At 42.9% G+C, this 27,041-nt stretch overlaps 1 protein-coding gene across 1 annotated transcript; it reads right to left on the bottom strand.

Moving 5' to 3' along the window:
* Positions 1 to 1,854: 1,854 nt before the first annotated feature.
* Positions 1,855 to 27,041, bottom strand: ada2a (adenosine deaminase 2a). Its single transcript, XM_007894605.2, has 9 exons — positions 26,675 to 27,041; positions 18,093 to 18,315; positions 15,786 to 15,996; positions 12,223 to 12,350; positions 11,487 to 11,577; positions 8,525 to 8,633; positions 7,646 to 7,803; positions 5,077 to 5,279; positions 1,855 to 3,713 (listed from the first exon to the last, which is right to left on the bottom strand). The coding sequence occupies exons 1-9, from the start codon at positions 26,976 to 26,978 to the stop codon at positions 3,602 to 3,604; spliced, it is 1,539 nt and encodes a 512-aa protein (XP_007892796.1). The 5' UTR covers positions 26,979 to 27,041; the 3' UTR covers positions 1,855 to 3,601.

The following is a 27,041-nucleotide window of genomic DNA, read 5'->3' as shown; positions in this document are numbered from 1 at the left end:
TCTGTGAGCACAAAGGACCAAAAAAAAGGATCTGTCCATCTGAGCAATGTTTCATTACTTCTATTACAGAGCTCTCCCTTTCAGGCGTTGTTTAATCAGCCTCCTCACACTCAGCTGAATGAATAACTCACTCCCCTGCTGGGATGAATGGATACCCATGCAGATGGGAGCGAATCTGTGTGAATACAAATTGCCACAAAGCTGAACCCATGCTCCGTCATGTACATGCACGTCTGCAAATATTTGTGTAGTAAATGAAAAGGATCTGGACTGCTTTTATTTGACGTCTATATTACATTTGACACATGGCATCCAGTTAAGTTTCTGACCCATATTTAAAATTAAATGGGTTTAAGGAAGCAGCTTAACTGGAAGACATTGATAAATGCTTTACAGTTGTTACGATTATTCGTTCAAAAGTACTTGCGTTCGCAAGCTACAAGGGCGTATTCAGCGAAGGAGAAGCCTTTTGTGCGATGGGGAAGACTTGATAGGCTGGTGAACATTTGTCTGTATGATGATATTTGTCCGGTCAGGTCGCACTGGCAATCTGCATCCACTTTCAATAAGGTCTAAACCCTAAGATTTGCAAAAGGATTTCTTAACAGTGAATCCGGCAGGTACTCACGGGAATCTCAAACCAACCCGCTGGAACACAGATCTTTATGTTCAATTTTCAAGAAGCAGGAGTGAGGCCAAAGGCGGCCACTGGTGAGGGATCAATGTCCGAGGTTGGTTTGAAGTACTGGAAGATACAAGTAGGACTGGCCATTGCAAATCCTTTTGCAATTCTCACACATTGCCTCTCTCGCCACCACTCTCCCTGCCCTTGCTCAGTCGATAGCACTCTCATAACCTCTGAGCCAGAGCTTGTGGGACCAAATATCAAGTCGGGACTTTGAGCTCAACATAGTCTAGCCTGACCCTCCAGGGCAGTGCTGGTAAGCATTTGTGGTCATTGGTGCTGTCCTTTGGCTGAGACATTGAACCGAGGTTCCATTTACAGTGTCCTAACCAATAATCTCCCAGATAAAATTGGTCATTCACTTCATAGTCATTTGTGTGACATTGTGGCACAAATTGGGTGCCAGGTTTGAGTACAAAATACAGTCTATTCACTTCATAGAAATTTTGTGAAGCACTTATTGATATTAGTGATGTTATTGGTGCAATATGAAATGCAGGCATTATTATTATGCTACAGATCCTAAGATTTCCCTCTGGCTTTTCCTCCTCTCTTGAGGCAGGGATTCACATGAACATGAGTGCACAAGGTCATGCAGTTCACCGATGCCCGACCAAGTGTTTGTTCCTCACATCAGCTCTGATAGCCTCAGCATTGTCACTGGGGACTCCCACCTCAGAGCCAAACCCAATCTCATCCTCACCCAACATTCACAGATGCACTCTTTCCAGTTGAGGTAACGGGATAGTGATCAGAAGTAATAACATGTATGAATCTTGCCTTTCCCCACCCCCTCCCCCATCCCTTCAGGACTCAGGGAAGTTGCAGTGTCCTCACTGTTGCAAAGGCTAAGAATGACTGCCTTTCCATCGGATGAGGTGACTCAGAATCAATTTCAACACATCTGCTATTGAGCCATCAGGGGGAGCCACTGAGTCGCCAAAACATTGTTACCATCTTTACAAAGCACATAAAAAATGAACACCAGGTTGCCACTGAGGCAGAACTGGGATTGCATTAAAACTGTAGAATGTCTGGTACACAACCACAAATTCACATTCCCCCACTCCCTGTAAACCTGCCAGACTCTCCGCATTTGAATTGGCTGTGGGCATACGAAACCCAGACCAGCCTGTTCCTGTCATTTGTGAAACCCATTAAATGGTGTGTTTCATTATCTTCACATTTATTCTATTCATAAAGCTGATAGTTGAGGACAGGTGCTGCACAACTCTTTTATGAACTGTCTATAGATACACACACATATATATGCACAAAGTCAAAGTCTGTACTGTGAGGACACATCACTTATTTACTTCTGAGTCAATTCATCACATAAATGTTGTACAAACCAGGGTAAAGGAGCCGGACATGAAAGCAAATCCTTCTCCAAAAGTTCTCCCATTGACAGCACTGAACAAAGGGGTATCTTTAACTTCAAAGGGACTGTTTAAATTGCCATTAATGAGACAATGAGATGTATTCTGCGCCACGTATAAACCACGTGTGGAGCATGTGTAAACACAAGTGTATTATGCACAATGTGAGAGTCCATGTGTACCAAGGAATTACAGGGTCCCTTAAATATTAACAGCCAATGAAAAGGATTTAATTCCCTCAGTAGTTTTTTTTTGAGCCAGCCAGGTGTCCGACACATGCAGAAACCCTCACCATGCTTAAGAGTATCCAAACCAAACTGAGAATTCCATCCATCCCACCTATATATTGATTTGGAAATGGCATGTATTGGAAAGGAATGCACACTCTCTCCCTGGAGGAACACATCCTGCTTACCTAAACCCAGAAAGTAATACGCACAGGGCTGGAAACAGCCAAAGTTTGGGATCTCCAGCATGTACTGCTGGAATTATAATCAGTTAAAACCGCATAGGTATATAAAACAATTACATAGATTTTACAGCATTGAAACAGGCTATTCAGCCCAAATAACGCACACTGGTGTTTATACTCCACACAAGTATTCACATCTCCTTGTCCCACTTCCCTTTCCGCCTCCTATACCACTCTTTCCCTTCTCCTTCATGTATGTATTGAGTTTACTCCTAAATTCATCAACGCTTTCTGCTTCAGCCAGTTTCTGACAGTGAGTTCTATATTTTCACCAGCCTTTGTGTAAAGGTTCTGCCTAAACTCCCTTTCAGATCTGTTGACTATAATCTTATAAAATGTTACATTTATGTTCTCTTTGTTATGGACTCCCTAACAAGAGGAAACAACCTACTTATGTCCACCTTACTGAACCTTTTCATAATCGTAAGCACCTCTAACAGGTCCCCTCTCAATTGTCTCATTGCCAGAGAAAAAACTGTAACCTGGCCAATCTTTCTTGTTTGCTCTATCCACTCATCCCTCATAAATCCATGCGGAACCCTCTCCATTGTTACAATATCCTGTAAGGTACTCAAAATGAGGACTAACCATATAAATGTAACATTACTTCCTTACTTTTGTAATCTATTCCTCTGAACTCGATTTGCACTCTTTATGGCCTTGTCCAACTATGCTGCTACTTTCTAACCTTTGGTTGTGCTTCACATGATGCATTATACGCTTGTGCTTACACATGCTGCATTTTATCCTTTTATTTACATATGGTGCATAAAAAAATTTCAAGTCATACGCCTGACCCGATAACACCAGATAAGAGAGAAGTGTGGAGCTCAGCTCAGTCAGCATTAGGAGTGAGGAGCATGAAACTAGTCGCCTGCTCCTAACCCTTTTACTCCTGGAGGTAATATCAGTTTGCTTCCAGCAAAGTGGAGCTCAGATCCAGATGTGCATCTTGTTAAAGTTAAAGTCCAGATTGGGGAGCAAAGCTTCTAATTCAAGCAGATAAAAGTTCAGGCCAAATGAAAGCAGTTGGCGTTTCCCATGTGTGAAAGCCCTGGGGGATCCTCACAGCTCATCCCTCTTCAACATATGTAGAACTTCATCCAAGAACTTGTCCCACTTCTTCTGCCAGATTCGAGTGGTTTCTTCTTTCATGGCTGGAGACATAGCGCTGTATCTGGGAAAGTCAGCAAACACACACAGTTAATAAGCATTCAGATACCTGTTTGTGCTTAAAATTATGAAACGGTTCAACAAGGTGGATTTTGATGGGGTGGTGGGTGGGGAGGAGGTGCACTTGTTGGTGAGTCAATAACAAGGAGCATAAATATAAGGTAGCTGCAAGCAGATCAAAAAGGAAGTTTAGCAGCACCCTCTTTTTTACAGAGAGTGGTGAGAATAATAATCCTTGCATTTGAGAGAATGCCTAACACACCTTTGAGACGTTTCAAAGCGCTTCAAAGAATACACTGTAAAGTGGAGCGACTGGATATTTTGTAGGCGAGAATGTGGAACATTCTGCCGGAAACTGTAGTGGAAGCAGAAATCATCAAAGTATTTAAGAGAAACTCCAAATGCATGCATGAGGGAGATGAAAATCGAGTGAAATGGGAGAAGGGATTTGGAGGGATGGAAGCTCATGTGGCTTCAGGCGCATGAACACAGGCACAGACTAGTTAGGCTGAGTGTTCCCATTTGCATGTTGTAACAGTAATTCTTTGTAAAAGTGAATACCTAGTTGAAAGGAAGTGAGAGTGAGTGAACCGTTTGTACGGGTTGCATCATTTAAAAGAAGATAATTGCTGCTCCTTTCCGGAGGGCACTGGCTGCGGTGGAGGATTTGGGGGGATTTCTTAATAAGGAATCCCATCCCGCAGGAACTCCACTTGCAGATTGTAATTCAGAGTGGAGTTCCCACAAATCGGCACGATACACGGAAGGCACCTCCCTGTGTGCGACTTGGGATTCCATTAAAAGTTACACATGATTGTGAAATTTCAGCCAAATAACATTCAATTACGTTATAACAAGTGCTTTGAGACGTCTCGAACACGTGAAAAGATGCTATATCAAATGCAAGTATTATTGTTATTATTTCACCTCCTGTTTTATTTGCTTCCTGAGCCAGGCAGGTCCACAGCAAAGCCAGCCTGGCTCACAGGCAGGACTTGAAAGGGCAGACCAGTCAATGGGGGAAGAGATTCTTCCCACTCAGCTCCTATTAAAGCAAAGGCCTACCGGGTAGGCTGGTCCAATCTGGACCAATCTGCATTTCCGGAGTTAGGTAAGCAGAATCCATCCCTCCAGGGAGAAAGTGTGCATTCCATTCCAATAACCATCTGTGGAATTTCCATGTGTAGGTGGGATGCATGGAATTCTCAATTTGGTTTGGATATGCTCAAGCATGGTGATGGGCTTCTGCATGGGATTGACCAAAAAAATTCAAAACAAAATGAACCGTAATGTAGATGGTTACAATTTACAATAACCTATAAAGACTTCAACATCAACTAATACACCAGAAAATAAACAACCCTTACTTGATGGAGTTCAAGGCGAACTGCTTCAGAGTCATGAGGTCAGCCTTTGATCCTCCGATTCCCATGAAAGCCTCATAGAAGTCGTACGATAAACCTCGAGCCCCAAAAATGGCGGGATCATCCGAACTGATGACCAAGGGGTGACTTTCTGCCATCAGGACTGCAGCCGGGTGATTCCGCAGGTCAGTCAGCAGCAAAAGCACCTGCAGCAAAGTTGGAAATTAGATCAAAGACATATCCTCACACTCACAGGTTGGGAGAATGTGGAATGCACTGCCCCGAAGTTCTGTAGAAGCAGGATCAGTTGAGATGTGAAAAGGGGATATTGATGTGCATTTGATATAGTGCCTACAATGTCAAGAATGCATCAAAGCATCTCACGTGATTTACTGTAAAGCGTTGTGTCTGTGCATTTTGTAGGCAAACACAGCAGCCTATTTGCGCACAACAAATAGCTATGAAACAAATGACCAATATTATCCAGGGGATTGTTGGCCAGGCTATCGGAAGAAACTCCCTTCTCTTTTTGAATAGTGCTGTGGGATCTCAAGACTTCTGTTTAATACATTAGAAATGAAAACGGAAGACATGGCTTGACTAGGATAGTTGTGGGATTGTGGAATTCATGTTCTCAAAGGACTGTTAATGCAGATTCCGTGGGAATGTTTAAGTGCCAAGTTGATAAATACTTGGCTTGTATGGATATCAGGAAGTATGAAGAAACGACAGGCAAATGCTAACAACTTATAGATCAGCCACGAACTAAGAAAATGTCAACCAGGGGACTGATCTAATCCTGAGTTCTTGATATCTTATCTGAAGGACGGCACCTTTGACAATGCAACTTTCCCCCAGCACTGCATTGGAAGTATGAGCCTAGACTGGGAGCTGAAAGTCCCAACATGAGGCTTGAGTCTCCAACGTCCTGGCCCAGAGACAAAGGTGCTACCAACTGAGTCAGGTTGACATAGTACTTGTCTATAACTATGAGGGATATGGAAAAATGCGAAGATAAAAAAGCACAATCTTCAAAACTGGCAGAACAAGCTAAATCACCAACTAACTTTACAGCACCATCATTCCATTTGACTGCCATTAGTCATCCCTTTTACCAAATACAGAGAATTACTGTCTTCTAACATTAGGGGATAGGAGAAGAGAGGCCGACTACATGCATCTGGTAACCAGTATTCAAGTCCTCTCGGAGAATGTGTGGGTTCATGATTTCCGTTGCTGTACAGTTTGCCTGTAATCTTTATAAACCCTTGAGAATAGGAAGAAAAATCCTTAATGTGCAACAGGAACATCACAGCTCAGCTTTCACATTGTGGGCCAAAATAGTTTGCTGCCTTGAATAACACTTTGCCTTGGCACTGCAGTTCCACCAAGCATTGTAAAGGCGTAGCAAGTAGCAACAAGAAAAAAAATCCACCAAGCACCCCTTCTGGTTTCTCCCCCTCCTCTCTGAAAGGAGTGAGGAATGCGGGGCCAGTACCCATCTCCTCCCAATAACCATCCAAACATCCTAAACAGTGAACATGAGCAGGTTACATAACCATGAGCTTGCTACTGAACTGAATCATTCCCCGTCCTCCTCACCCCTCTCATACACACCCACACCAGATGTACAAATGCACACGCATATCACGCCTCACACATCACACGCATCATCCATGCACATGCACACATCATCATGCACGGATGCCAGGCTACACTGTATGCACTGTTTGTGTGTGCGTATGGGGTGAGTAGAGCAAGTGAAAATTAGGTTAGGAAGTGGAGCGAATGTATAAAATATTTAGATGGTATCAAGGTTGAATGATTAATTTACTGCTACTTTTTTTTTTACTTATTCACAGCATTTGGGCTTCCTTCAGACCCGGGCTCATTTCTGGTTTCTCTGGGAACCTCTTTTGTCGTTGATCTCCTCCGTTTTTTGACTTTAATCCATTCTCTTGGAGTCTTTATCCCAGCCTCCTTTGTTCACAAAGCTCTATTATTCCTGCTTTCTTTGAACCTTCCACCTATTCTCTCTATCTGCTTATTTCTTATTCTTCACATTTCAAAATCCTCCCTTCATTCATCTTGGTCTCTCTTCCACCCCCCACCATTCTTTCTCTGACCATGGACACATGACCTATAGACTCACCAAAACAGAATAGCTAATGTACAAACGAGGAGATGAAGTGATGAGAATTTTCACAAATGTTCCCCGAAATTTGTTTCATAAAATCTCCCAAATAAAGGAAATATTCATTCACTCCATGGCTGTGGGACATAGCTGTGCGCGAATCAGCTGCTGCTTTTGCCTCGACAATACACAGTCATTACACAATTTACAGTAAATCCTGTGAAGAGCTTTGAAACGTCCTCCCAATGGGAAAGATATACTTTTAAATGGAATGATTATCATTATTTTTCTATGAAGTTGTCATTATGCAGTTTAAAGAGACCAAATCTTTCCTGTCATTTTCATCACTAACCAACAAATAAAGAACTCGCAATTTTACAATATCACAGTGAAAAGCGACTGTCAGCTCCGTTACTTCGATCCCTGAGTCCCTCTTACCTGGTTGGAAATGGGGCAGATTTCCAATGGCACATCTAGTTCTCTGGAGATGTTCTTTGCAATCGGATGTTTGATTATACCATAGCCATGGCCGATCCGACTGGTGTTCAGGATCAAGGCATCCAGGATGTTCTCATCTGTACTCATACCTTCCCAGTCTGCAGGGCAAAGCAACCTCAGTTATAACCATTTACAAAGGATGTGACCCACATGGGATGATATTGGTAGGAAACAAAAACATCTCCTCTAACTTTCCCCCTTCTTCTCTGAAGGAGGAGATGTCAGACTGAAGTTCACTTCCTCTCGTGCCCATATACCTCCCTGGTTTGGAGGCCAACTGTGGTACACAACATTGATAGCAAAGACTAAGAAATATTACAATCTGTCCCCCAGCACAAACACCCTTTGTGTCTTGGTGTGTATGTGTTTAGGGGGATCCTAGCCAACAATCCCCCTGTTCACACACACATTTCTCTCCCCGTTCCCTCCTCCCATACCGAAGCCCCACAACTTGGCATGCACAGAACTTCGCTCTAAAAAGCTAACCGTTCCAGCTGACCCTGGGGAACGTTATCACAAAATGGAAGGATTTGATGTGAAAGCCCCAGAGTACTAATACTCGGGATTGGTCCTGTGCTACTTTGGTCTCGGTGTACAATCCCTCCAGTGACACAGGGTAGCTCTGTGCTCTCGCTTCACCAGTCCCTGATCCTGTCCATTCCTAGCCACAGGACATGGATCTGTTCAGCCCCTCCCCTCTGGAGAGGAAGGAAAATCCCAGGATGGTCATTCACTCACACGCTCACCAGGGGGAAAGGGAAGAACTGAACATTATATTGAAAAAGGAACCATTTTTTAAGCACTTAATCTTCAACTTACCAGTTTCACCAGCGTGGAAAAAAAAAGGCATCTTAACCTTCTTCTCTGCTGGGATCAACAGCACATCCTTGAAGTACCAGAGTGGGTGGCCTGCGTCTTCTCGGCCAACCTGTGCAGGATCGATAGACCATGGTTTATACTGTGCAGAGAAGACACGGCAACAAACAAAAGGACCAAGGTCTTGTAACAAACCCCGGGGTAGATGTTCATGAGACGCTAATGAAGACTATTGGCCTGAAATTCCATCCCCATACCTATAAGACTATTTTAAAATTTAGGATGGCGCACAATTGTGGAAATATTTATATTTGGTCTTCATTGTATCAGTTGGTAGCACTCTTGCCTCTAGATCAAAAGATTTAGTGTTGAAGCCCCACATCGGGACTTTGAGCTCACAGTCCAGGGTAAAATCCCAATGCAATACTGGGGGGGGGGGGGGGGGTGGGGGAGAGGAAGGAAGAGTTGCATTGCCAGAGATGCTGCCTTTTGGATAAGACCTTACATCCATCCGTCTGATCGGGTGGACTTTATATGGAATTATTCGAGAATGGAAGGGAGCTTCTCCCTGTATCCTAGCCAATAATCCCCCCAAATAAAGTTGGTCATTCTTTTCATGGCTTTTTGTGTGATATTTCTGCATGCAAACTGACTGCCTTATTTGCGTATGAATACGGAGTAGCACTTCAGAGTGAGTGTGATAAGGCGATATATCAAATACAAAGATCATTATTATTGTTATTAATTTAAAAGCCAGATCTCTTTAGGAACTATAGCAAACCTGCTTCAAAATTAAGACTAAATTTAAGAATCTTCCAAATGTCTATGCAATTGTAAATGTTAAGACAACATGGTCTTAAAGGGTAGTGTTAAACGTGACTTCCAGTTTGCTAATCTCCCATTTTAGAGTCCTATGCAATGATGTCCAGTAGTGAATGGAATATTAAAACTATTCTTGGGGGTCTCAGAGATAGGAATTGCATGTACATTTGCATTTTAGTGTGGGCAACACTTCATAGAATCATACAGCACAGAAGGAAGCGATTCGGCCCATTGTGTCTGTGCTGGCTTTTTGAAAAGAGGCTATCCAAATCAATTCCACTCCCCCGTGCTCTCCCTATAGTCCTGCAAACTTATCCTCCCCAAATAATTACTTCTGTGTACATTATGAGGCACTGTCGTACAAAGCATTGGTGAAACCGGTTCAAACAGAGAATATTCTTAAACTGCCTGAGGCATTGGTGAAACCGGTTCAAACAAATCCCCTCCCCACTCCCTCCCTCCTTCCAGTTGGGATCCCAGGCAACACACAACCAACTACACTGTAGCGTACATCTTAACTCGTGCCTAGCTGCCCCAATGCCCAGGCAGTGCGGCCAATGATGAAACCACATCGTTGCTCTGTGAGCCGAGAATGTGCTACCTCCAAAACCCCACTACTCCCAATTTGCTCGCAACTTTCCCCTGATAACAAAAAGCCAGAGAGGGATGAGGAATCAACTGCAGGGGCTTGTTCACCTTACAACGCTGCTTCCAACATTAGGAATGCAATTGCAAGAGGTTGGCACCTACGTGTTCAAAGGGGCATCAGCCAGCTCAGTAAAACTTCTCACATATAGCTCCACTTTATGCCAGCCACTCTCGACTGGCATAGAAAATGACGTGTAAAGTTCAGAGTGCTTAAACTTGGGGAACAAAACTCAAATTTCAATTCCTGTCATATTCGACGACAGATGTTTCTGAGGATACATAAAATTACAGGTTTATTAAATGCATGGGTAGTGGAATATTTAAGGCAATTTATTAAGCATCATTAAGTTTGATTCAGAACACGTTAATTTGCAGGAATGGACAGCTGGAAGAGATGACAAGTGCTATCAATGCAAGTGGAAGGGCAGACCTTCCAGCCTTCAGAGAGAAGGATACTTACAATAGCTCCTCCAATCAATTAGTATTGAGGCATTCAGCCACCAGACAGTATATGACTCAAGATCTGTATATAAATCACCATCAACTCATCTGATTCAGCGTCAACTGCTACATTAAGAGAGATAAAATTTCCACCAACTAGAAAATGAAGGATTCTTTCTATATATCAAATATTAATCTTTTACTCTCTCTTTCTTGGAGCTCGAGTATCTTTCATTTCTAGTGTGATCAGCATCTTGCTCAAGCCGCTGACATTCAAGTGGAATAGATTCATTTAGCAATGCTCGCTACAATAGACACACATTCTGCTCCTGGGCTCTCCCCCTCAGCTCCCGAGTCCACGAAGAACCATATCTAGAGATAGTTTATGAGAACTCAGTGAATTTGGGACAGGAACAAGAGGAGGCTGTTCGTTCAGATGGCTCCATCATCTTCTGAGATCCTCGCAGACCCTATTCATTGACTGGAATCCTTCTCGTATAAACCCACTTTTCAATATTTTGACTGTTGATACCTAGCCCCAACCACCCTTTCTGGCAACCTGTTCCATTCATTAATTGCCCTTTGATTAAGGAAAAGCTTCCTGGTGTCTGTCCTGAAATCACCCTTCGCAACTCTAAACCTAAATCCTCTTGTTCTATTGTCTTGGTGCATCCTACATTCTGGGTGTACTTTTTCAATCCCATTTGAATGTTACACCCCTCTGAGTCATCTCTCAGGAGATGAAAATAAACTCTGCATATGAGAGTTCCTTGTGAAGCTGATGCTCACTGAGCAATTGGGGTAGCTCTAGGAACAGATCATGTATGAAGAGTGAAGAAATAGAGTATAATTCCAATTTCACCAAAACACAAAAGAAAGTCACTGCACTTTACAGTATATCCTGGGAAATGCTTTGGGACATCCTTCCAATGTGAAAGATACTAAACTCAATGCAAGGATGATTATTATTAATTTCAGTTAACATAAGAAAAAATGATTGTAATAAAACAAAGCTCTTAGACAGGGAGCAATTTAAGTGAAGAATTGAACGTACCAGGTCAAAGCCAGCCAGTGTCTCTGGGTATTTCTCATACAGTTCCATAGCTGCGTACATTTCTGTTCTGACTTTTGAAACATTCCATTTCCTAAAAAAGGCAAATCAGGAAAGTCATTGACACTACAGTAGATGCTAATAATGATGCATTTGGTACAGCGCCATTTAAGTCAAGAGGATGTCTCAAAGTTCTTCACAGGATTTTAATTGTGTAGAGAGGGACTGGAAATTTGTAGGCACACATGGCAGCCAATTTGGGCACAGCAATTTCCCACAAACAGCCATGAAGTTAATGACCAATTTTATTTAGGGGTCTGTTGACCAGGACACCAGGAGAAACTGCCTTCTCTTTTTGAGTAGCGCTATAGGTTCATTCACATCCACCTGAACAGGCAGACAGGACCTCAGTTTAAAGTCTCATCCAATGGAAGGCATCTCAAACAATGTAGCACATCCCCAGCACTTCACTGGAATGTCAGCCACAACCATCTGACTTAGAAGTGGGAATGCTATGGCTGAGTCAGGCTGACACACAAACAAGATAGAGTAACGGGAGGATGTGCATTTTGGAAGGATGAGATCAAATGGGCTGAAGAACCTTCTTCATTCAAACCTATCTTGTGATCTTATACATACACAGCAAGGTCTCAGTTTTCATCCCCAATTCATGCTGAACACAATTTGCATTATTTTAATTTGCAGCAGTGTAAGGGTTAACTGAAATTGTATATCTTACCGATGTGGACTGAAGATAACTTTGGCTCCCATGAAGTCAGGATTATCACGTCTGAACCGCCTGGCAACCTCTCTGTATGACACAATGGACCATTCCTTGTCATGCAAGGTCCCATCAAGCTCATATACCTGAAAGAGAGGTACCACATGGGATAGTCACTGAGTCTCCAACACCTGGTATATTTAAATGGGTTTGGGCTTGAGTTGGGTCTTACTGTGTTCTCTTCACACAAATGCATCGCTGAGGATTGCTAAATTTAAATGCTTTGACATTGCACTGTAGCAAAAATGAAAAAGTATAAATTTTTAAATAGATGTGGAGTAAAATAAATTGGAGGTTAAATACATTATGGCAGTGGAGTCGGACACATATCACTGGTACATTCAATGCTTGAAATACAACATCTTCAGCCAACTCTACAACCTACCACACATGTCCAGTACCTATCGTGCCCTACAGGAGCAACTGGAAATGAAAGCAATTTGTAAGGTTACCTTTGTAGCCCCTGACAGTGTGTGACAGGTCAGTGAACCCACACAAAAGGCAGAGCAGACTTGGGATTAAACCATCTGTAATTAGACGCTGCTGACTGGCAAAACGCCCTTTAAATTTGCCTGCAGACCTTGATATAAAAAGTATATAATGCTCTCCCTAATTCTGCTTTGCCTTTTGGTTTGAAATGTCATGAAGCTTTTCAGTGACTTATCAGATCTGAGAGGAATTAGTAAGAAGACATGCAAGTACTCTCTAAGTTAAAATTAGCCACAACCCTACAATTGGCTTCAATGATGCTGGGAGGAAGCAGATAATAAAACAGCCCAAGGTTTCCGCTGCCAGTTGCTATCCAGATATACATATGTATAACACACACAGACACACACAATCACACAAAAAAATCCTTACATATACACATATACTTGCACATACAAAACAATTTAGATATTTATGCACACATGTATACATACACGTCCAGATTTTTACATAGACTTAAGTGCAAAACATAAATACACATATATGTATAAATGTGCATATATTTATATATATATGCATATATGTATATATAAAGTCAATGTGTGCATCTTATGTATTAGTCATTTGATTTATTTAGAAGGTATTCAGAAAGTGACGATACAGGGAATGTCAGTAGGCTTGGAGAATGTTACCATTGGAGTTCCACAGAGGTCTGTTTTGGGACCTATTTTATTTAACATCTTCATGAACGACCTGAGCTAGACGTCACAAGCACAGTGGCTAAATTACCAATTGACACAAAGCTAATGAAGGTGGTCAACTGCAAAGTTGAACAGGATAGATTACAGGAGGCCTTGTACATTCTTGGGAATTGGGCAGACCGATGGCAGATGAAATTTAATGTAGAGAAATGCAAAGTGCTTCATGTGGGGACAAAAAATCCCAGAAGAAATTATTATTTAATCTAAGAAAATAATCTGTACAGAAAATGAAAAGGGCCTGGGGATCCTGATTGATAATAAATTGAAACTATCCCAACAGTGCTCAGTAGCGGTGAGTAAGGCAAACCAGATGCTAGGCTGTATTAAAAGGGCAATATTGAGTCGAAATAGTGGGGTAATCCTGCCACTTTATAAATCACTGGTGTGACTACACTTGGAATACTGTGTGCAGTTCTGGTCAAAACAATATAAAAAGGATATTGCAACGATTGAGAGGAAACAGAGGAGGGCAACCAAATGACTGAAGGTGTGGAGGGACTGGACTACGAGAAGCGATTAGATAAACTGGGTGTATTCACACTGGAGAAGAGAAGGTTCAGGGGTGATATGATTATGGTTTAAGATTCTGAAGGGAATAGATAAGCTGCTCTATCTTGTTCTGAACAGTACAACCAGAGGACACGGCCTGCAATTGAGGTGGGGCGGGGGGGGGTGGGGTGGGGGGAGTAAATTCAGAACAAATCTGCGGAAACACTACTTCAGTGTTAGAGCTTAGAGGAAACAGTGGACACAACATGTCAAGTGGCTGGTGGAAGGCGAACTAGATGGACCTTGGTCTTCTTTCGCCTAGCAAATTGTTATGTTCTTATTTCTGCCCCTCTCCTGAAGGTGTTGACTCATGTTGGGGGAAGGATCTTGCTGGCTAGCCTCCTGTTAGCAACTGGCCCAAGGATCGTTATGAGCTGGACTTTCTTTCAATAATAAACTGATATTTTACAAGCTCTTCCTGGAGCAGTATAAGTGTCAGTCTGGTGCGTTGGAGTGATGTAGCCCTTACTTCACAGCCATGTACACTATCAGTGCCGGTGAGCTGGCTTTGTTATGGATTAAGGAGCTGGCTGTTCACTTGCAGTCCTCCGCACATCCTGGCTCATAACCAGCTCACAGCAATCTTGTTAGCAGGCCCGAAAGACAGAACGTACACAGTTCCCCCAATAGCCAGCTTGTGTGCACCACAAACTCATATGGGGTGTGAGGGAGGAGGGAGAGGGTGAGGTATTTCTTAATGAATTCCTTAATAAGGAATCAGTCACGCGAGAAAGGTTTCTTTCCGGTGAATGTCACAACGCCCTCTGGGAACTCTGCTCGGACACAACCTACACTCAGGGGCAAATTCCCACAGTATGATAGGAATTTTACTGGGATTGCTTATTAACGGCGCGACCCACTGTTTAGTTTTTCATGTGAAGATACAGGGGAGGGGGAACGATGGTTGTAGTGCTCCGACACATGTGGAACTGTTCTCCGGCCTTGAGTCAGAGTTTTTAAGAAAAGCGGGAAAGAAAATAAAAAAAACAGCTGCACGTTTTGTAGAAGCATATTTTAATCGTGCCCAACCATCTGCTGGTTCCACTGAAACATATCTACATTCAGCAGCATCTGTTCCTGCATTTGCTGAATCAGTACATGGGTGTCCGCCTGGTTGTACCAGCTAACTGAGAACCAGCGGAACCCAAGCACTAGCTAGATCTCTTAGAGAGAGACAAGCAGAACAGGGGTGAAGTCAAAGGCCCAACCCCCTAAGGGAAAAGCAGGCAGGCTCACTGACCTACCTCATGGCTGAAAGTCATTTTATGGTGAAGTCCTGGGTTTTGGCTATAACAATAATCAATACATTTCATACAGTGCCTTTCACGTTGGGAGGACGTCTCAAAGCCCCGCACAGGGTCTACTGTAAAATGGAGTGACTGTAGCTCTGTGGTCGAATATAACAAACTTCATACCAGTGTGCTTGCCAACAATCCCCCGCATAAAATAGTCAGACATGCACTTTACAGCTGTTTGTGGGAGGCTGCCGTGGGCAAATTGGCTGCTGTGTTCAACTACAAAATACTCAGTCACTACACTTTCCAGTAAAGTGCTGTGAAGTACTTTTCAGATGTTTCGACAACATGGTAAGGCACAATGTCAAATGCAAGGATTATTAATATGGCTCACGGATGAACCAAAGACCCTGTGAGCACCCAACACTCATGCCCTCAGCAAAAAAGTCGCAATGGCCTCAACAGAAAATGTTTGTGAGAAGAGAATTTTACTAGATGTTTGCAGAAAATTAAAGCACATTCTGATGGGGCCAATATGTTTACGTACCGGTATTAGTAACGACCGCAGCTCAATATACTGCACGTTATCATCGTAGAATTCCTGCAAAGCCTGATAAAAGTAGGCTTTAAAGACTGGAGCATACGAAATGAGACTAGCAGCAACCATAAATATCTCTTCAAACTTCTTCCAAATGACAGCCTGTGTCGGGTAGGCTTTCTCTGGGTTTTCTGTAACCAGTGTAAAGTTTTGAAGCAAACTGCAGAGATAAAAGATGCCCTGAGTTACTTCTTTGAAGTTTACTATAACAAGGATCCTCATAGAATAATAATATAGCCCAGAAACAGGACATTCGGCCTAACTTGTCCATGCTGGTGTTTATACATCACAAGAAACCCTGTCCTTCCTAATCCCCTCTCTTGTTCCCCTCTATTCTCTTCTCCCTCATGTACGCATTAAGTTGCCTCTTAAATATGTTGATGCTTCCTGCTTCAATAAGAGGCATTGAGTTCCACATTCTCACCACCCTCTGTGTAAAAAAGTTCCTTCTCTACCCCCTTTCAGATCTGCTCCTGGCATTCTTAGGTACAGATAGCTAAAACAATGTGAAGCTCTATCCCATGTGACCGGTGCTATATAAATGCAAGTTGTTGTTGTATATGCCCCTTGGTTTGGACTCAAGAATGGGTTGTACTGGCAAGTGAACTTTACGTCAGCTGTATTTTGGAAAAAATTAGTAGAACGCACACTGTTATCACCTGATAGCACCCCCAGCAGGTTTTGCTAACCCAGCAAAAAATATCCTGACTCTGCTTCTCTCCCTCTTCCCCCGCCCTCCGCCCACCCACCAGTTGAAAGCAAAGCTTGCAGAGCTCAGCAGTACAGGCTCGTATTTGATCTGTCTGTAGGTGTGAGTTTTGCTGTTGAATGCAGTAACATTAAGGAAGTCCTAACCACTGAAGAAGGCCACGCAGTCATCCTTGCAGAGTTAGAGAAACATTTCCTGTTTACAGAGGTAACGTTATCTAACAGGTTATTTTTTGTTTCTCCCCAGAAGAACACTGACTCCACTGTCTCATTCATCCATACTCCCACAAGTGGCTGTTCGGCGTGTGCGAGCTGACACAGTGAGTGTCAGCAACCACAAATGGCATCAGGATTAAGCTTGATCCTGTCCTCAAGTGATATCCAAGTAGAACATTATTCAGCATAGGGGGGGGGAAATACTACAGTAACAATTATGATTGGAAACTCTGGCTGATTTTCTTTCTCTAGCCCAGGGCCACTGGGACAGTGTTGCAGCCCCATCGCTGTCACTACAGTGACCACTGCTGATCTGCACACCTCCATCCCCTTATCTCTAGCATTGATGGTCCTGCCTTCATCCACCACACTGCTACAATCCCTGCCTTGCCACCTCTTTGCTCGTCATTCGAAGGCTTTACTCATCAACCGTGCCTATGGCCACTTCCCCCCCCCAGCTACCCCAAGTGAAAGGTGCTATATAAATGCAAGTTGTTGTCAGCAGAGGTCAGCTCATGGATAACCAAGGAGTGGCTAATCTTTTCCTCTTCCCAAGTTTTAGGACACTGTGGCCAATTCTAGGGCCTTCCTGCTTTCCCCTTTCTTCCCCCCTCCCAGCCTGACCAAGCTGAGATCAGCTAACTCAAGACCAGGAAATGAATTTGGAATCTTAATGTTGGGTACACCCAGTGTTGCTGGATACCCTATCTCCTCCCACCTTACTCTTCTGCTTGTCCCAAACGTTAAGTTAACTTAGGTTACATGTACGTCCCCTGCCATCAAGAGCCGAGTCTTCAGTTGCCCTGCCCCTAATCTCTTGAAGGCCCTCACCCTACCACTCCACTCCTCTTTTTCGGGTCTTTAAGACCCACTCCAAATTCTACCACTTTGAACATAGCTATAGCTACCTCCCTCTCACTCCGTCTCCCTTATTCAGTGTTCAACACCATCACCGTGAAGGGTTCTGAGACAATACCCTATGTGAAGAGTGCTAGTTAAATACAATTTGGTGTTTGGCTTTTTGAACATTTACCCACTGAGCCTCCCGAAGCACAAACTTAGAACAAGTATAAACTTAACAAAGCAAACTGCACTTTTTCTCTAGACGATAGAGGCATAAATCGTATACAGCCGCATTACACTTTAATCTAATGGAGTGCATTTTGTGCTAATTGATGGATGAAATGAGATGCGCAAATTGGCTGATAGGTTCACCTGCAAAATACAGTCACTGCACTTAATGAGGAAATCCTGTGAAGTACCTTGAGACATCCTCCCGATATAAAAAGGTTCAATATCAAATGCAAGGATTATTATATTATTATTATGTACCTGTTGTCAAATTCGGTGACGTTATGAAGTTGCTTTCTGTATGTTTCCAGCAAGACCCATTCGGAGCATTCTGGCAACCTTTCCCCTGGGCCTTTGGAGAAGAAATGAAAGCGGACCCCTTGCTCGGCCGTGAAGCAGACATAACAATGAGGCAGGTAAGTGCCATTCTTCACCAGCCATTCCACGCTCAACAAGGCATAATCATGGAGATGTAAGGCAGCACCTGCAGAAAAGTAAAGCCAATAAACTCTTCAATGACCAAAACCAATAATAATCACTGAGCAAACAAATGTAGATTTGTAAACTTAAAACAGGGTTTCATGGTACTGGTGCTTCCTTTGCAACCCAGAGCTTGCCTGCCAGGCTCTCAAGTTAATTATAATAACCCACACATTTGATATTGTGCTTATAACATCTTAACGTGCTTTGCAAGCAGTTAATATCAAGTGGGAAAACGTAGCAACTAGTTTGTGGCGAGAAAGGTTCCCCAAACAACCCTGTAATGAATGATCATTTACTCCTGAGCATTGTTGGCCAGGAAGAACTATCGGTCTAGGCTGACACTCCAGTGCAGTGTTGGGCACATGCTTCATTGTCAGAGCATTGTTGGCCAGAGCATATTAAATATTGTAATTAGATTGTTAACCTCTTCCTGAATAGGCAGACAGGATCTTGAATTATTTGTCGAGTTTGGGGGGGGGGGAGGTGTATCATATTAAAGAGAGGGCCAACATCCACCTTGAATTAGGCCAATCAATCCTTCCACTGAATAATGTTAGGGTATGTGAGAAGTAATTAGAAATATCCTCAATCATGACCACTTACTCTCACAGCTGGCAAAAACTGGTTGGGGAAGGTTACAATTTGGGGATGGTTGGAGACCCTATAACCAGACACTGTTAGGACCATGGGTTGGACAAGTTAAATCCAATTCACCTCACTATGGGGAAGTGCCTGGCCTGCACTTTTAGGTCTCCTGTAGGAGCACTGGGACTGCTGCATTGTCAGTGTAGTCATAATGCAGATCCTAGCACACTACACTTTGCATTGAAATGAATCTTCCAAGGCAGCAGGATTTTTTCACGCTCTCCAGTCCAGGCTTTACTTGTTTTCGTTTAAAAAGAGACAACATAAATGTTAGTGAATTACATTCTTTCACTTACCACATTGTTTATTTTGTGCACGAACTGTCTATGCAGAAGAATATCCCTCAAGAAGTAGTTTCAACAGCCTTCTTATCACAAAACACAAAAAAAAATGTTTTGCTCTCCTCTCTTGTAGGTCACAAATATATATGGCTGTTTCCAGCCATTGGCTGCAGCATCTTATTATGAGCTGCACAGGTCTCTTCATCATTAACTCTGAGCAAACAACAGACTCCAATGGTTCAGTTGGTGAAGCCATTACTAAACATGAAGAACCAAGTTGCACAGAGAAAGAAAGGTCTCAGGTTCGATCTCTGGTTTGTGCTGAGTTGGATGATCTAGATAATTATTTGGGAAGGACAAGTTTCCAGGGCTATGGGGAGAAAGCAGGGGAGTGGGATTGAATTGGATAGCTCTTTTCAAATGGCCTCCTTCTGTGCTGTATAATTCTATGATCTCAGCTGGGCTAGCAGGAGCATATTTGGAATGCAGTGCCTCAGGGCTAGAGTAGAAAACAAATCAGCCAACAAGCCCACCACCCCATCAAAAACCTGCTTCACTCTACATATGGACTTAGCACAAGGACTGAACCACCTTGGCGTTGTACATTCCGTTGTGCTATTCTGGTCAAATAGCTTCCAGTCTTCACTTTCTTGGCTCACACAAGAATTGTGGGCCTTAAAATTGTACCCTGGCATCAGTCGAACCTTCGGGAGAGGAAAACAAATAAGCAAAGGCAAGATTCAGGCCAGGAGCTAACCTGCCCGCATCAATTTTCTACAAAATATGTGACACTCAATTGAGCAGCCCGGTGCGGGTAAGTCACCGGAGGCTAGGCTCACTGGTCTCAATGATTGGTAGCCCTGAAGCACAAACCAGTGACCTTCACCTGAAAGGTCAAGTACTTCTGCTACTTGCGGAACAGGTAGAGCAATTCGCCAGGCTGAACAGATCGCTAGGCTGCTTCATCCAGCCCTACACCGGTTAGTCTACCTCAAATGATTAATAACAGTAAGAGGACATAACAATGGCAAAAACCTGTTCAGCAGCCTTGTGAACCCTATGGTTTTGTGAAACATTGAACACAAATTCTTTTAGCACCAAAAGAGGAAATTAAAAAAAAAGTGAGTTCTCCAATTATGCAGATCATCTAAAATTTTACAGCACTGAAACAGGCCATTTATCTAAACTAGTCCTATGCCGGCCTCCATCACACTTAATCCCTTCTATTCCCTTCTCCCTCATTTAGTGCTGGGGAAGTGCTGCATTGTCAGAGGTGTTGTCCTTCCTATGAGATGTCAGTCATATTCTTTTAAGCGCTCCAAGAAACTATAAATGTAAGTTGCCATTCTTGTATGCACCAATTTCAGCTTAATGACATTATATGATAAATATTTAAATATCAATATTTGTTTATTTATTCTGAACAAAATCTTCAGGTCTGATTTATAATTCACTTTTGTTTTGCTTCTTGACAATATTTTGACAGAACTATTTAAAACATACAGCCATATGGTGCTGCTTCGCCAATACAATGGGACAATAGTTTGCAAAGCCCTATTACTGCCGAAGTCCATTGCTATAATCTGGGCTCAGCAATAAGGTTCACGTGGATGGATTAATGAAGCTGACCTCTTTATTCCAGTGCGCAGATACAAAGCATTTGTTTTACGTACTTAAACCACATGAGTGTGCATCATTGTCAGTTGGTGCCAGGAATATCACCCTGACTCAGATGGTAGGACTCTCGCTTCTGAGTCAGGTAGTGAGTGCAAGCCCCACATTGGGACTGTGCTCAGAGTCAAGGCTGACATGCCAATGTAGTGTCAGAGATGTCATATGAGATACCTTACTTATTCATCAACTGCATATGTGTACTCAGCCCACAATGAAACCATACATAATTGCTTCACTTGCCTAATAGTGTTGCAGTGGAGTCCTGTAGCTCAGTGGTTAGAGCACTCGCTTTGCAAGCGAGAGACCCGAGTTCAATTCCAGGCAGGGCGAAACCTTGGGCAAGTTTCCTTACTCCACACACCTAATAATAATCCCTCCAAAAACCCAAAACAATAATAAATTGGTCATTTTCAATCTACGACTGTTTGTGGGATATTGCTGTGCGCAATTGGCTGCCGCGTTCGCCCACAAATATACAGTCAATTCACTTCACAGTGTGTTCTGTGAAGCGCTTTGGGACGTCCTCCCAACGTGAAAAGCGCTATATCAAATGCAAGGATTATTATTATTATTAAACATCCTCAGAAATCAAGAAAGTTCAAATGTTCTCATCCTATCCTTTACTATTCCTTTCATTGTGTTTATTAAAAATATACATATTTTATGAAGAAGCCACGGTGATCTAATAGCATTATTGAAGTTTAAGGTGTGTGGGGTTTAGAGTTTACCACACCAGTGTACGCTCATGCCCAAAATAATCCTCGGCTGTAACCACCCTACCTCCCCGACCACTGTTGTTGCTTACTCAGTTCTTTGCTATTGCTTAACAAACTCACAACAGCAACAATAATTTACAAAACCATACAATTTACAAAGCACCAGGACAGAACCACTTTGATTTTATACACTCACTAGAATGTCAGGCTGAGCTTCTGAGTTGGTGCAGGGAGGGGGTTGAGAGTGGCAAATATTTAAGGATGTAGTGCAAAATTCTCAGCGGTCACATATTCCCTTGCGGAATAAGAGTACCACAAGGAAAGCAATTCATCCGTGGCTAACCAGAGCAGTTAGGGAAAGCATGAAATTAAAAGAAAAGGCTTATAAAACTGCCAAGAAAAGCGGCAAATCTGAAGATTGGGAGAGTTTTAGAAACCAGCAAAATAAAACTGAAAAACTCATTAAGAGCGAGAAAAAGGAGTATGAGGGTCAGCTAGCTAGGAACATTAAGTCTGATTGTAAAAGATTTTCCAAATATTTTAAGAGGAATAGGCTAGTGAGGGTAAATGTAGGTCCACTTCAGTCAGAGATGGGAGAAGTTGTAATGGGGGATAAGGGCATGGCAGAGTCCCGAAATGGGTACTTAGCATCTGTCTTCACCCGAGAAGACACAACAAGTCTGCCAACAATAGAGGTGCACCAAAGGGATAAGGACAGGGAGCAACTTAGGGAAGTTTTCATTAGTAGAGAATTGGTGCGAGGGAAACTGTTAGCACTAAAAAGTGACAAATCCCTGGTCCGGATGGCTTGCATCCCAGGGTTTTAAAAGAGGTAGCTTATGAGATAGTGGAGGCCTTATGTCTGATCTTCCAAAATTCCTTGGATTCTGGAACAGTCGCCATGGATTGGAAGATCGCAAATGTCACACCACTATTTAAAAAAAGGTGGAAAGGAAAAGATGGGGAACTATAGGCCAGTTAGTCTCACATCAGTGATAGGAAAAATTTAGAATCTTTGATTAAGGATGTGGTAGTGCGGTATTTAGGGGAGCACAATATAATTAGGCCAAGTCAACATGGCTTTACAAAAGGGAAGTCATGTTTGACAAATCTCATGGTGTTTTCTGAGGATATTTCGATTAAACTAGATAAGGGTGAATCAGTGGATGTGGTCTATTTGGACTTCTAGAAGGCATTCAATAAGGTGCCGCATAAAAGGTTAGTCCAAAAGATAAGGGCCCATGGAATTGGGGGGAGCATATTAACTTGGATTGGGGAATGGTTAACGGGTAGGAAACAAAGAATAGGGATAAACGAGTCCTTTTCAGATTGGCGGGATGTGACTAGTGGAGTGCCACAAGGATCAGTCCTTGGGCCTCAGCTATTTACCATCTACATCAACGATCAAGTTAATATATCTAAATTCGCGGATGACACAAAACTAGGAGGAAGTGTCAACACAGAGGACGACATTAAAAAAATACAGCGAGACCTAGATAGGTTAGGTGATTGGACAGGTAGGTGGCAGATGAAGTATAATGTAGGGACGTGCGAAGTCATCCACCTCGGTAGCAAAAACAGTAGAGCGGGTTATTTTTTAGAAGGGGAGAGAATATAGAAGAATTCGAGGGGATCTTATAGAAAGCTATAAGATCATCAAAGGGCATGATAGAGTAGATAGTTGGAGATTGTTTCCCCTCGTTGGAGCAACTAAAACCAGGGGTCATAACCTTAAAATCAGAGGCCAGCCCTTTCGCACCGAGTTAAGGAAGAACGTCTTCACTCAAACGGTGGTGAATGTATGGAACTCACTACCACAAAGGGCTGTTGACGCTCAGTCCTTGAACATATTCAAGACTGAGATAGATAGATTTCTTATTGCAAAAGGGATATGGGGATAAGGCAGGGTCAGGTTATTAGCTGGAGTTAGATTAGAAGATCAGCCATGATTGAATGGCGGGGCAGGCTCGAAGGGCCAAATGGCCTACTCCTGCTCCTACATGTTACGTTATGTGTGTGTGTATATGTGTGGAAGGGGATCAAAAGCATGTTTGAAAAGATAGGTCTTTAAGGCAGCTTTAAAGGCAAGGAGGTAGGAGCCCGCAATGGAGTTCCAGAGAGCTGGGGCAGAATGGTGGATCGGGAAGGGGACATGAAGTGTGCTGAACAGAGGATAACAGACTGATAACAGGTTTGTCCTGCTGTCTGATTGATATCTTAACCTGGCACACATTTCTGTTGTCACTGTGATCAGGAGCAGGAATGGTGGCTGATATTTTTGCTCTCCCCAGCATCAAAACACAAGAGTCGAATTACAGCACAGCCATTGCTGTCTCAGCTGAATCTGCCCCAGCAGCAATTGAACCTGGAAAACTTCCTAGTTATACAGCACAGCACCAGACTCTATCATTCATTTAGCCATTGAGCCATCAGGAAATCTCCAGCTCACTGAGGTTCGGGGTGCACTTTATAAAAATTCTACTGAATTTGACAAGCAATTCTGTCCATAGCAACAACTCGTGGCGCAAATCAATACTCTTCAGTCCCACATATTCACGCGTGCCTCATTTCCTGAGGTTTGAGACGTCCTCTTAACGTGAAAGACGCTTTACAAATGTAATTTGTTGTTGTTTGGTACCAACTAAACCGGTATTCCTTTCTGCCGAGTTGGCACATTTACACAGCAGTTTCACACACTGGGAAACGAATACAGGCACAAAAAAGAGAAAGCAGACATCGCCCAAGATTATTTGCATTTTATTTGTATGTGGCATTGCAGACTTTTTTTAAAAAAGTGAATTTGAAAAAAAATTATTCTGCCCTTGCTCCACCACAAGATGTGTGCACACACAGATCATAGCTACTCCCCAGAGGGATAATTGAAACCTTCCCTCTCTTCTAAATGCATTAATGTTTGCTGGGTAGTTTCACAGGCTCTGGACTCATGCTACCTCAATGAATTGGTCATTCTTCACTTCTTTGAGCTCAGCCTAGGCTGACACTCTAACGCAGCACAAGGGGGAGCGCTACAGTGTCGGAGATGTTGTTTTCAGAAGAGACGTTAAACTGAGGTCTGGTCTGCCTGTTCAGGATATCAATGATCCTGTGGCACTATTTGAAAGAGAAGGGAGTTTATTTTGATATCCTGACCAACAATCCCCCAAGTAAAAATTTGGTCATTCACTTCACGGCTGTTTGTGGGACATTGCTGTGCACAAAATGGGTGCCGTGTTCACCCTCAAACACACAATCACTATACTTTACAGAAAGATGCTGCAAAGTGCTTTGAGACATTTTGACTTAAGGAGAGAAATCAAAGAGTGTGAGATGGAAGGCTTGGTTAAAAGCATGGCTACATTTTCCCAACCTGCAAGTTTATGAAGCAAGGTTAAAAACACAGACAGAAATCATGTAGATTATTCAGTAATGGTTGCACTTTAAGCAACATTGTTCTCTTATTCTAAGTTGCCTCAGTGACTATACAATAACTTACACAGTGCCTTTCAGGTTAGGATGAACATCTATCTCAAAGCATTTCATAACAATGATCCTCGGAACAAGGAGGAATGGAAACAGGGAACGTAACAACAGTCACAAGTTTTTAAACAGGGTTTTTAAAGGCATAGAAAGAAGTGAGGTGATACTGAGCGCATAAAAAGGGGTAAAACTACCTTATACTAGATAAATGATCATTAGTTGAAAAGGCAGATCTCACTGTAATGCAATGATTATTGTGTGCACCCATAGCACTTTTTAAAAAAAATGCATTTCAGCAACCAGCAGAATGTCTCAAAGCGTTTTACAGGATTGACTGTAAAGTTTAGTGATTTGTATGTTTTTACGCACACAGCAGCCAATTTGCACACTGTAATGTCCTACAAAATGACCCATGAAGTTAGTGACTAATTCTATCTGGAGATTTGTTGGCCAAGACACCAGGAGAGAAAAACTCCCTTCTCGAATTGCGTCATGAGTGATCAGGCAGACAGGATCTCAGCTTAACATCTCATCCAAAGGTTGGCACCTCCGACAATACAGTGGGGCTTGAATCCTCTGAGGTGAGAGTGCTACCGACCGAGTCAGGTTGACCACATGCCTCACAGTCCAGGTTCAATACAGATAGATAGATGCCCATCTTTATACATCACACTTTCAGAAACTGAAAAAGGAACCGCGACCGATATTTTCCCCTATCATTTACATTTGCAGAACTAGTTCAGAATCCAAAAGTTAACCAAGAAGATTCAGGTGTAGAATACGCAGTGAGCCCTGGCGATCCAGATCTTGGGGGTGGTGGTGGTGGGGGGGGGGGGGGGTTTAAGAAAGAAAATATTTATCAGCTTAGGCTCCTGATCACAATCACTATTGGTGCCCACAACTGAATGGCATCCTTCGTGTGCACTTAAACAGGCAGACAAAGCAGAGCTCCCCCACTGCACCGGATTGGGAGTGTCAGCCTGGACTATCCGGATAGGATTTTATTGTTCTGTTTAAACAAGTGCGGGATGTTTAAATAACAACGAGTTAGTTTTTTTTATATAGGCAGGACCTTGTTATTCCACAAATGTAAGATCCCAGAGCCATGTTTCGACATACGATGGTTGCATTTGCAAACAAAAAAAAACAAATGATCCAACCTTCACCGCAGTTGGAAAGTTTTTTTTTAAAAAAAATGGGTAGGGAGCAGTGAGCCAAAATGTTGAACCCCTCCCCCTTTTCGACTCCTTTCCCCCCCCCCCCCTCCCATCAAAAAAAATCAGTAAGACATGTGCAACTCGAAGCAGATCGATGGCTCCGGCGAGTGTAAAACGAAAGCCTGTGTATACAGTAATAGAACTTGTTGACATTTATATAAACATAGGAAGTTAAGTGATTTAACCTTTATTCATAATAAGCTTAAGTGGAAAGATAACAGCGATCCGACTCTTGCGGGGGAGCAATAAATAAAACGCAGAGAGTGAGCGTGAGCAAGTCTTGGGAAAGTTTCTGCAAAGTTTCTGCAAAGCCACATCGTCGCAAGTGCAGTGCAGACGCCGACGCTTACCTTTGGGCATCTTCCTGATCACGTTAAAGACTGCGCTCTCGTCTATGAGTTCTTTTGCACTGAAAAAGTGCACGGATGGGGGGAACCTGCCGCTCGCCGTTCCCCTGTCGATCTCTTCCCCTTTTATTTTCTTGAGTATGTCATTCACCTGAAGCTCTTTCACGCTGGACACGAGGTTACCGCCTGTGATCTTGAACTGCTCGAGTCTCATCAGCTCATCCCGCTCAGCTGGAGTGGGAAACGTGTCGCAAACCCCGAACAGACAAAAGAATGCGATCCCCGCAGCTGCCTTCCCCATCACCATTTTGCAAAGCAACGCTGCTGTGCGCTATATTTTTTTTGTTGGAAGTGCTTCAACTCAACCCCA

The sequence above is a fragment of the Callorhinchus milii genome, unplaced genomic scaffold (assembly GCF_018977255.1).
Source record: "Callorhinchus milii isolate IMCB2004 unplaced genomic scaffold, IMCB_Cmil_1.0 Scaffold5, whole genome shotgun sequence".
Lineage (NCBI taxonomy): Eukaryota > Metazoa > Chordata > Chondrichthyes > Chimaeriformes > Callorhinchidae > Callorhinchus > Callorhinchus milii.
Note: the sequence above shows the minus strand (reverse complement) of the source record. Positions and strands in the feature narration are given on the sequence as shown.

Bases quoted from the DNA above. Each gene is read 5' to 3' on its own strand.
- ada2a (XM_007894605.2), bottom strand. From the start codon at position 26,978: ATGGTGATGGGGAAGGCAGCTGCGGGGATCGCATTCTTTTGTCTGTTC. The intron at 12,351-15,785 runs GTACGTAAACAT...CCTCTCTTTCAG, and splicing joins TGCGGTCGTTACTAATACCG to GTATATGAGCTTGATGGGAC. The intron at 8,634-11,486 runs GTACGTTCAATT...GATCCTGCACAG, and splicing joins CACTGGCTGGCTTTGACCTG to GTTGGCCGAGAAGACGCAGG.